Source organism: Limulus polyphemus, unplaced genomic scaffold (genome assembly GCF_000517525.1).
Source record: "Limulus polyphemus unplaced genomic scaffold, Limulus_polyphemus-2.1.2 Scaffold544, whole genome shotgun sequence".
In the NCBI taxonomy this organism is placed as follows: Eukaryota; Metazoa; Arthropoda; class Merostomata; order Xiphosura; family Limulidae; genus Limulus; species Limulus polyphemus.
The window spans coordinates 139153-151337 of NW_013666154.1; the positions used below are offsets into that span (position 1 = coordinate 139153).

Below are 12185 nucleotides of genomic sequence, written 5' to 3' on the forward strand. Positions count from 1 at the left end.
ATATATATATATATATATATATATATAAGCTATATAATAGAATTGAAACTCAAAATTATGCTACCTCCGTTATCATTCCTTTTTGTCGTCCTTAAGTCATAAAGGATAATGGTCATAACACCCAAATGCGTTGGGGATATTCCTTCTCTAAGGCAAAATCCAGATGCCGATGTAAAACTAGCCAGAAACTAAGGACAATCAGTTAAGGGTTAGGAGTTGAGTGCTTTTTGCTGTCTGCAGCCAGTTGTGGGAATGCAGTTACCCTTAATATTTAAAAATAACTTTAATGTAGAATTATACCTATCTTTAGTCTTTAGTAAAGAAAAAATGCTAAGGTTTAACTTATCTTTCTTTATCTGAATCAGGTTACATTGCCATAAATACTCCACCGTACACCAGTAACCTTTGGTTACACTGAAACAGATATTGAATAAGCTTTATTAATGGGAAACGAGTTTCAATGTAAATTTTTTGACCGCTAGTTATCTTATAATAATGCAGAAATTTAAAGCTATTTGTTTGTTTGTTGAATTTCGCTCAAAGCTATTCGAAGTCTATCTTCACTAGCCGCCTGTAATTTTGAAAAGTAGACTAGAGGGAAGAAAAATAGCTAACACCACCCACTGCCAACTCTTGGGCTGCTCTTTAGCAACGAATAGTAGGATTCACCATAACGTTATAAAATTGTCATGGCTAAAAAGGCATGTTCGGCGACAGATCTCGATTACGCGAATCGAGCGCTATAACAACCAAGTCATGCCAGTCTTCTCATTGCATTGGATAAACAGATAATCTTAAAACCATTATGTTTTTATATTTTAATTAACCTTATACCGTCATATTCTTCACAGAAGGCCAAGCTAGAAAGTACATTTAGCTATACTAACACGAACTCCTGTTATTTCTAAAATAATGGAATTGTCCAAGATTCTGCAATGAAAACGAAATATGAGACTATGAAGTTTGAGTAATAGAAATATACAGCTGAGTTACTACCTTAGCGATGTCTTCCAGCATGTCAGGATTATTACTATTTCTTATAACAACTAAATTTCTACGATGTGACCTTTGGCGTAGTGAACCAGTTTCACCAGCTCTCTTCTCTTTTCTTGCCCAGTGGCACAGCGATATGTCTGCGGACTTATAACGCTAGAAAGTGGGTTTCGATACCCGTGGTGGGCAGAACACAGATAGCCCATTGTGTAGCTTTGTGCATAACTACAAAACAAACTATTTTCTCACGCACGCACTCTTACCAAAAATGCAAGAACATTAAAACATCACCTTCTGCAAGGAAGAACTAGGAACTTTAAATCGATATTTTTATTCAAGTAATTTTTTTTTACGTTTAGATAGAAACATGTAGAGGCAGATTAACTGAATAATTTGCGATTAAGATCTTCCAACTCCAATTCTGGGCAACATTATATGGGTTTGAATTAATAGAATCATCTGAAAAACAATAACAGTCTTTATAAACGTTCCAAACATTCAACTAGAGACGGCCCATTCTGAACACCAGTACAAATATACGTAAATTCTTCAAATAAAGGAAGTAATAATACATATGCAGAATCAGTATTGTTTAATATCTGTCAGACACAGCTATGCAATGTATGATTGAACGCAAGAAAGCTGCGTGTTAAGGCTAGTATTTTCAGTTAACCTTTCATGAATATATACATAGAGCACAGAACTAAAATCTCCTTATTCTTTGTCACCACACGAACATATTGCCCTTTCACCAGATTTTTGTTGTACATATCAAGGACAACTTAATGCAGTAGTTTATTTCTGCTGTGCCTGTTATTTTTAGTGTGTAGTAATGTTAATACCGGTGTAGACTTTTAAAAATAATCTATCTCTCTCTATTATTGTTTTATAGTGCTGATTTTAATCGCCTATTAATAATTAATGCAATTAATAGTATTGAATCTATTTAATTCAATGAGCGCGCGCGCGCACACGCGCACATATAATATGAGCCGGTATTAGTTATTATATGATATATTCATGTCAGAAACCGTGACATACTTCTACCCACGAGATGAGCACGCCTGAGCTCAAGGTCACTATTAGATATGACAGAGGGGGCCAGCCCACTTCTCACCTGGCGGTTCCATTCCACTCCACGACTTCTCACCAAATAATTACAGGCTAACTCCAGATCACTGAGAGGCCCTAAGAAATTCCGTTCTTTAGCAAGCCCACTCCCGCTTCTTGCCTTTTTATCTTGTGAGAGGTGTAATATCCATGATAAAACTCTGACCACTGGCAAATCCAAACTACACGTCATTGATTTAACCAGCTACAACACATAGTAACTAATACCGCACCATCTTTTCATATAAATTATATAAAATGCACCATGCGTTTATGATATTTGTACTTTAAATACAAATAAATTGGATATGACGATAACGAGAGCGAAGTTGTTAAAGTGAGAATCGAATGTGGATCGTTCTGATATGAAACAGACATCTAACTAGTTATAGGATTGCACCATGTTGCATAAAATATTGAACTGAACTGCTGTAATTATAAATATTGGAGGTATAAGCATTTACAATCGCTATAAAATTATTTGAACACTGGCGTAATTATGCCCCTGCAGCCCCCTCCGCAATTAGGGGCCCTAACCAGCCAGAATTGTAACTACGATTATAGGCAGCGCCGGATTAAGAGTTTGCGGGGTCCTAGGTTATTTTAAATGTTTTAAAGGGAGACGGAGAAAGAGAAGCCATAAGTAGGCATGAGAAAAAGTCCAGATTTCTATAAGAAAAATGTTTTTATTACATTATAAAAGAAAGCACATTACTTTTAACTCTAGACGTGAACATAACCATGCAAAAAACAACAAAATACTGCTTAGTAACTGTGTACTAACATGGCATGAAACTCCATTTCCCTCCCTGAATTCATAAGTTCAAATTCACATACGTAAATAAATATTTCTTAAACATAGATCATAGCACAGATTAGACTGCCATTTTATGAGCTTTACTACTAGAAAAATTGTCTATAATGTCATAAAAATTCAATGATTGAGTCATGGCAGATTCAATAGCTAAAATTTCCGATTCTCGACTATGATTTTACAACTTCAGAGGTGATGAAAGCTCTTTGTTAATCTTGGACAGGTAATCAGAGAAATGAATGAGCTCATGCAGGTTTGCAGCAAGATGTCGAATGCTAGCAGTACAAAGTGTTCGAAATCCAAAGAGCAGCCCAAACTGTTCATGAAGTACTGCATATACTTGTTTTCTGCGGCTAAGTTCAACAACCAAGAAATCCAAAATTACTACAAAGATCATTATGCGAAAGTTTTCTCTGGCAGATAAACTCACTTCGTCGTCAGCGTCCTTCTTTTCATTTATTGTTCGCCTTTCTCATATGTGTAATTATCCACCAGTTTCTTAGCCTCTTCCTCAAGGACATCATATTAGATTCGCAAAGATTCCACAAATGTCACCAAGCCTTCATATAGTTGAACGATTGTGGAAAGTTCGGCTGTCTCCTTTTGTAGTGTTTTTCTTGTGGTGTTGAACTGATGCAGAATTGTGTCCCACACAATGCATAAGGTGGCGAACTCATATTTTCCCATCTTGTTGACCAAATCTGAAGTTTCACTGCGTGTTTGAGGTGTCTCATCTTGTTTGTGGCAATAGCTTGCAGAACAGAGTAAATGCCTTTATAGCTTTCCTTCGATGCCCGTATTGCATAATATCTGGCTGACCATCTTGTACCCGACAAAGACTTTAGAACAACACCACGCAGCGAATCTGTGAGTAGCTTCCAACGATGGGTAGATGCCGGAAAGAAAGTGTTTGAATAAATCCAAAAAATGAATCAGCACATGAACCAACAAGATTTAATGAATGTGTTGAACAAGGAACAAACTATGCAAGTGTTTTTATCCTTTGTTGAATTCCTGAATATTTTCCGGACATGTCGCTGGCGTTGTCGTAGTTTTTACCCCAACAGTCAGGTCATTCAGTGTACTGAGAACCACATTTGTCAGATATTCAGCATCATGCCCCTCAATCACAATGAATTTTAAGAAACCTTGCAACTGGCGTCCCATCTGCGCTTATGTAGCACAATATGAATGTTAACTGATCTAAGTGTGTAATATTTGGAGTCGAATCAACACTTGTACTGTAGTACTTCGCTGACTCAACTTCAGACACAACAGCAGCTAAAACCCGTTTTGCTATTAACTGTATAAACTCATTGCAAATTGTTGTTGAAAGATACGAAGGGATACCACGTCCTGCATTGCCACCTCTGTTGAGATAATCTGTCAAGAAATCATCATACTGTGCCAGCAATTCGATTATTTCAAGAAAGTTGCCATTAGTATTAGAATCTATCTCTTCATTTTGACCCCAGAAGGATAGTTTTATTTCACCTAAAATTGCATTTTAATGTATTCTTGCAGTAAGTACCCTTGTTCTCTTCGTACCTGCATAAACAATGTCTTATCTACTCGCCCAGTTTCTTTTCCTAGAGAACAACATGCAGAAATACTCTAGATGCAAAATGCTATTTTCATGTTCTAGAAGACGATGGATATTTTTTCTAATCATTGAATCCTATAGCTAGTACTGTTGGTTAGAAGAGAAGTTTACAAATGTAGCAGAGAACCATGCCAGTAGACTCTGAAAAGATCATACACTTTCTCCTCATTAGCAAGCTTTCTATAAAAATGTTCTTTATTTAAATGTCTGGTTCTTCCATCATTATAAGTCTTAGCAGAGGTTTTCATGTTGAGTAAATCTCATTCCTATTCAAGCTTCTTCTCAGAAAAGTAAGCATATAAATGTTTTGTTATGGCAGTCCACAATGCTGGATCCTCGGGAAATGTCATCGCTTGTTTTTCAGTAGAAATAATATTTTCCTGATAGTTGTATTGCTGCACCTCAGGCTTTGGAACATTGTCTTCCAGGTTTTACTGTATATTTTTGGGTGGACCGTCTGTTGCAGGTGTCAGTAAATCATCAGTTACTTCTGCAGACGAACAATTTGCCCGAATTTTTTATTTGTTTGACTGTTCAATTTATCTCTCATTTCCCATTCTTACTTCTACATTTTCTTCTCATGTCCACTATTGTATGAGCGGCCAATATGTCGTTCACGCCCAGCCATAATGCTTGAAGTAAATAACAAATATTATTCAAACACGTTTACATTTGGGCTACATGATAGACAGAGAAATGTGTGTGTGTGACGCCGAGCTCTCCCATTCGCATGTATAGTGTAGTGACTGACTGACTGACTGTTGCTTCTTTATGATTAGTCAGTAGTAGTCGACGCAGGTATTGGACGTGGGGAACATATTTATCCAATGATCTATTTGTCTATTCAAATTCTGTTATTAAGAGATTGGCGAAAGCTTCATCCCGAAATCCTAGGTGCGGGGCCATCGACCATGGCCTATACCTTAATCCGGTCCTGATAACAGGGAAATGAATGTAGGGTCCAATCACTTTTTATGCGTGGAGGGGGACATCTTTTTTAGTTACGTCACTGGATTTAAGAACTTCATTTACTTTAATTTAAACCATAACTGACAGCTCCCAAGACACACAAAACTCAAAACAAACTGCTGTATGTCTAACGGTTGCTAGTTGTTAAAAGGAAGGTCGATTTACACATATAAACCCACTTTTTCATTCCTTTTCACTTTTATATTTATTTAAACATTACGTTTATGCCACAGCTGTGTAATATTTTTGAAGCATGTGCTATAAGTGTCTCTACTCATATAACACTGGTCGACAAAATCGAACTTTTTTTTCTCATCAAAGATGTAAATACACTTTTCTAGACCAGTTTTGCACGCTGATTCCAAACATCTAGTTATTGAAATATGACTGGTGTTAATTTCAGCACAACTTAGGTAATAATCACACCTTAGGCTAGTTAATGTTACAAGTTTATTCATTTGTCAGTATAATTCCCTTAAAATTATACACACCATACACTTGTTTAAATTTATACAGTACAAACTTATGAAAAAAGAAATGTACAATGACACAAATTATAATTAATGTAATAACCTTTTAAATTTGATCAGTCTCATCACGAAAACTTGACAGATTGGAACAGATTTGGAACCAGCGTCGTAAGAGCTATCTAGCTCACCTATAGTTATATCTGATGAATATGACTTCTTGGCCAGTGTAATATAAGCTCGGAGACATTCTATATGGTGCAACCAAAGGATGATTATGTCCATATACAATTTGTAGCGTTTCATCTCAAGCACGAAACCCTTAAAAACCCAAAAAGTTACTTTACTCTATAACAGCATCTAAATTTAATAATATAATTTACGTGTAGAAACCACATAATGTCATATTAGTGTTCATAAGTTAGGAAAAAAAAATATGATATGTTCTAAGTAGTTGAACTATCGTATTAGACATTAGGTATTTTTAACTTGAACGGTACTTGTGCGAAACGCGTGCTAAACATCCAGATCAGAGACCTAAAAGGGGACTTTTTTCAATGATCGGTATGACTTTAAGTCTTTATATTAAATTGAGATCATGGGTAACTTAGTAATACATCAATAATATCTGGCAACGCTTCAATAACGAATTTATCAAAATTTATACATATACATATACGTTATGAAAAATATCATAATTTAAACAAATTACTCATAATACTTAACGTTGGGTAATTTTTTTATGTAAGGAGCGTCCTCTAGTAGTGAGTTACTCAACTTATTACAGATAATAATTCAAAGTAAGATTACTGCAACATTTATATGCAATTTTATTTAAGACTCATAATTAAAGCGATTAATAACATTTCATTTTAAGTGAAAAAACAAAATAAACGTGCAGCTTGAAAATATCCAACCGGTCAGTTTGCTCTAGTATCAAGCATTCTATAATAGTAATTTATCGATATAGAAATCCTAAAGTCATATAGTATGTTTAAAACTCTACAAGAGAGGAAGGTTCAAGTGAATATAATTATTCCAAAAGACATTTTTCAAATTTACTATTTTTATTTATTCACCTTTTCGACCACGCTTAAGTTATTCTATAAGAAGATTTGTTTGTTGTTGTTGTTGTTTAGTTTAGTAATGTATAAATGTAACGGCGAAATTGCATTCACTCTCATTAGCCGTGATTTGTTTGGTATATCAATGTTTTAGCAACTGTAGAGAAATAACCAGTATCATCATACGTGTTTAATTAAACTTAAAAAAAGCTACACACTCATTAGCCGCGGCATAGTGGCTCTGAGTTTTTTTCAAATACAAACTTTTAGCTCATAGCTCATTCTCTTGACCGATTTAAGATCTAAGTACAGCCGCGGCTATTAAGGATTCCATCTTGTTTCACACTGAGAATACTTGAGCGCTTCTATGGCAATAAGAAATAGTAATCATATTTAGGTGGTAAACTTCTATGTATTAATATCCCAAGCTTTAGTCTGGCTATAAAAGCTACTGTAATAGTGCATGTGACGTAGACCATGCACAATGAACTTGGAAGAAACTGTTTAAATTTAATTAGTTATTGTTTGTTATTAAGCACAAAGCTACACAAAGAGCTATCTGTGCTCTGCCCACCAGGGGTATCGAAACCCGGTTTCTAGCAGTACAAGTCCGCAGACATACCACTGGGCCACTGGGGGGCATTTCAATTTAATATCAACAAATTAATAACCCGATCCTTACTATCATTGTAAGTGCGATTTCTTTTTATCAGAATTTAAATGTTTCATAAAAATTTTAATTTATTCCACTACATGTCTCTTTCCTATATTAACTCTAATATGTGGGGTATAACCAAATCAGTTAAATTTAACTGGACTTAGTAAATTTGTAAATAAAAAAATTAACGTTTAAAATGAATCAGTAGTTTTAAAAATCAGTTTAAGCTTATTCAGCTGATACCACCCTAGAAATAAGTTTAAGTATTTATTATAGAGAAAATATTCAACCAAAGAGAGCAATTTATGGGATTAAATTTTTTCAGTACTTTTCTGGGAAATTGTCTGTAAACGAAATAATTCACACATGTATTTCGTCACTTAAATACAGAACAAAAAAAAACGGTTTTGGTGAATAAGTGAGCAGAATACTTTTTATCTTGGGGGGTGAACTTTTTTGCAATTGTCTAATGCTTTTTTGCACATTTATATATTCGTAAACAGTAGATTTATTTGATCTGTTGCAGTCAAATAACTTTGTTGTGTACTATACGACCATCCTTTTTAAATCTTGTATAGAAATGCATACACGTGCTATTATTCTTGTCAAAAGATTTGATGTCGCCAGTCAGAGACAAAGACAATCGTACCGTAATTAGTTTTAAAAATATGGAATGTAAAGAGAGGTCGAGCTGTTTATATCAGAAGTGTTCGAATGTATTTTGGTTATACCAGCTGTCGTATGAAACCAAGTGATATTATCATAAGTAAAAAAATATTTTCGTATAACCTGCTTACAATCGTTAACTAGACTGAAAAGAAACTTCGGCGTTCCGCTTAAGCCTGGAGCACAACTGGCTAAGGTTATTTTGGAAAGCTTTTGATTTATTCTTCGACAATATAAAAATTTCGTTGCTTTATGCCTGGAGAGAAAAACGAGTCCTTGTTCAATAGAGTTGGCAAAGGGGAAAACATAAAGAAACTTATTAAGTTTTTAAATCGTCATGAATGTTAGTCGAGACTAAATAGCAGCATCTAGGCTACAGACTGTTCCGGACGATAATAGGTGGATTGGAAGATAATAATAATAAAGCTATCATTAAGCTGCTGCCAGTATCACGTTTGAATGAGAAATGTCCAATCTTTAGTACTATGTGAGAATAAAGAATCACAGAAATTATACCAGTACGTGCAAATTCAGTGTGATCACACCCATTTATAATGTAAAATAAACTTCCAGCAGGAAAGGGAACGGCAACTAGAAGAAAAAGTTATTGTCCTTTACAAAATGAACAAACATACACTTTTCTGTTCTCTAATTCTGTTATGAATATTCTTTAAAAGTTTTTCTGCAAAAGACATGCCTTGCATTGTCCTGTTCTAAAAAGTAAACGAATGCCTTTTTTTGTACATTTTTCTTCCTAATTAGCATTAAGGGAACCTAACGTTTTTAAAATCATTTTCAGAAAAACGTTTGACCTCATCCACGTGTGATCACAACTTTGTCACTCTTATCAATTAGGATGAAGATGTAATAAGAAATTATTTCACTTTACATAACAAACCACATAATGTGTAATTGAGAACTGTACTTATGAGCTTTTTCTGGTTTTGATACCTAACATGATCAATAAACTATTTAATAATCATATTTTTAGTACGATTTACCCTATTGAAAGACAAATAAAATATGAGCGATAAATGTAGCTAGAAAACTTACCAAGCTCTATTTTACTTCAAGTTAAACGTAAAATAAACAAAAATAATTCAAACTTACTCCTTTACTATCGTTTAAAAGTCGAAAGATGGCGAAATAACTAGCATTTGTGATAAAGTGGTTGGTTGGTTGTATGTCGTTAAGCTAAAGCTACACAATGGGCTATCTGTGCTGTGCCCACCATGGGTATAGAAACTCAGTTTTTGGCGTTGTAAGCCCTCAGATTTACCGCTGTGCTTCTGGCGGGCCATTTGTGATAAAAAAAAAAAACATAAAATGCATGGGATCACTTGGTCCTTCAAAGATGTCCTTGAGAAAAGTAAAAACTTACATCCATCCTTTATTTTTCAGGAACTCATCGATTCCCCCTTTAAGCTTCTATAAAGTCTCGGCCTCCTACAGCCTACGGCAACTTACTTCATAAGTCAATCACCCTGTTAGAAAAATAAAACTAAGGCTAAGGAGGATAAACTGTCTTTTCCAGATCTTAAACTTGTGTCTTCTTGTCCTTTTACGTTTAGAATAGAGCACAATGAAAGCAGAGAACTTTTTATAATTGTCTTTCAGGCACACTGTGCTACTATAAAAGAGTAAAAAATAAAGTTTTTGTTTGTACTCTCAATATAGCAGAGAACTTTATCCTATTGATCTCCTGGAAAATCTTATAAACTTCAATAAGACCACCTTTTACCCTTTCTTTTTCAAGAATAAATAAATTTATGATCTTAAGGTATCCCTAGAAGATAACCTTACCCTTCTGGGAATCATTTTAGTAGCCATCCGGTAAACCCCTTTCAATAAGTCGATATCCTATCACAGAAAAGGAGATCGAAACTATACACATTATTCCCAGTGAAGCCGGATTAGTGATTTGAATAAATATAAGAAGATATGTCCATAAATACACCAAAAAATTGCTGTACGTTTATTACTAACAACACAATACTGCTTTAAATGCGTGATTTGTTACCATTATACCAAGATCATTTTCATCAGTCACTCTACTGAGTGGATTTCCATCCATAACAAAAGTTATGGCAACCCAAATACCCAAGAGTTTAATATCAGTGAAGTCTTACTTCTTTTATGGGGAAAACTATATAAATCAACAGGTCGCTTTCAATACCTACCCACAGTAAATAGGGCAACAACACAGTTCCAATCATGTTGGAAAACAACAGCTTCTGCAAACCTTTACGCCCAAAACCAATAAAATGGACTCTTTGTGCTGTAAACAGAATAGTGGAGAATGCCCCATTACTCTTATAAGACAGGTGCAAAGTGTGCCCTAATTTCGTCGCCGGACAGGTACAAGCATGTCCCAATACCATAAAAATGTGAAAAAAAGAAGTATCTGCAATTTACGCTCTCCAAACCAGAAATTTATTAAGATTCAAAGTTTAAAAAACTATTTTCGGGTTAAAGTTTGTCGAAACTTGTAATAAAGAGACATACAAGTATTTATTTATTTATTTTTCATAAGAAAATCTTAGACAAATTATAAAATATATATGAATTTGATCGTGATAGATAAAAACCTTCATCGTGGAAGACTCTTACCAACAGATGAACGAAGAAAAGTGCCCAGTGAGGTGGTGAACTTCACCCAAAACAATGTGATCCCCGTCTACTGCACAATTTTAGTGGCAGTACTGCTGGGCATCCTTATGTTCATAATGCTTCGGTGGAGACTTCAACGACAGACTCGCACGAAGGCAACTCACTGCGATGAAGTGACTTCTAGAATTAGCCAAGGCGGTTCATCAGACAGTAGTAAAAGTGTACTTTTATCAGATTCTGACCAGTCATTGAAATTGGTCACTATTCAGCCGCTGCAGCAGACAAGTAGGTTTTAACGACTTTCATAAAGGTTTTCTTTTTGTCTTTGTGGTTACAGTTGTACATTAGTAGTCAGACCTTTCACTCATAAGTTCTGAGAATTAGTAATGTAATTTTCTTCCGTTCACACTATGATTGTTTGACTCCATCTGTGAACAAGAAGACTAGCTTCTGGTTCGCCAATTCTTGTAGATGATAAGTAAAGTTAATTCATATATAATAATAAATAATCAGTATCAACAAAAAATATTTAATAATAATAATAATGTTGTGGTAATAATAATCTGACTTGTAAATGACCAGCATAAAAAATTATAATCCACTTGATCTGGTTCACAACATAATAGCTCTTGTTCATGAAAATTGATGTATACACACACACACACACACAACGTCTAAACCAATACTATGCCTGTCGTATCCCAGCCGGCTTGATGAGCTCTGTTATATTGCAGATTTAGTGTAGCTGACATATTTTCCTTTACTTTCACTTGTGGGTTCTTTAAAATTCTCACTTTACCGGATTACTGCATAACCAGTACACTCTCTACGAATAATATTCATGCAACACCTAAAAGTTAGTGGCAACAACTAATTTCGAACTATAATACAATACAACCCATTACGTCACATTACCAGGGTATTACAAAAAGGTTGCATTAGCGAAAAACGGATTATCTTATGAGATAATATGATGTTTTTACCATGTTTTCAAGTGAAACTGAAAGTAAAGCTTAAAGAGCTTTTCCTGGTTAAACAAAGAGAATTAGAAGCAGCATTAGACATCAAACGAGATGACGGAAAAGACTGGAGAGGATTATCTCGTCAGTTAGGTAAGTTTTTGTTTCATATAAACGTACACAAAGTTAATATTTGAACGTTTATCATAAGAAAAATAAAATAGTTTTTCATCCAATAAAAATGAAGAGCATTCCACGTTTGTTTGTTTTGG

The 12185-nt window shown here is 34.7% G+C and overlaps 1 protein-coding gene across 3 annotated transcripts in view; it reads left to right on the forward strand.

The window, feature by feature from the left end:
• LOC106458998 (tumor necrosis factor receptor superfamily member 16-like) overlaps positions 1 to 12185 on the forward strand; it is a 46890-nt gene that overhangs the window by 29093 nt on the left and 5612 nt on the right. For 2 of the 3 annotated variants that reach the window (XM_022385375.1, XM_022385374.1), the window contains exons 3-4: positions 10925 to 11239; positions 11950 to 12066. In XM_022385375.1, the coding sequence (XP_022241083.1) occupies positions 10925 to 11239; positions 11950 to 12066 (432 nt within the window). The remainder of the gene's footprint in view (positions 1 to 10924; positions 11240 to 11949; positions 12067 to 12185) is intronic. The other variant, XM_022385376.1, reaches the window with a different exon arrangement.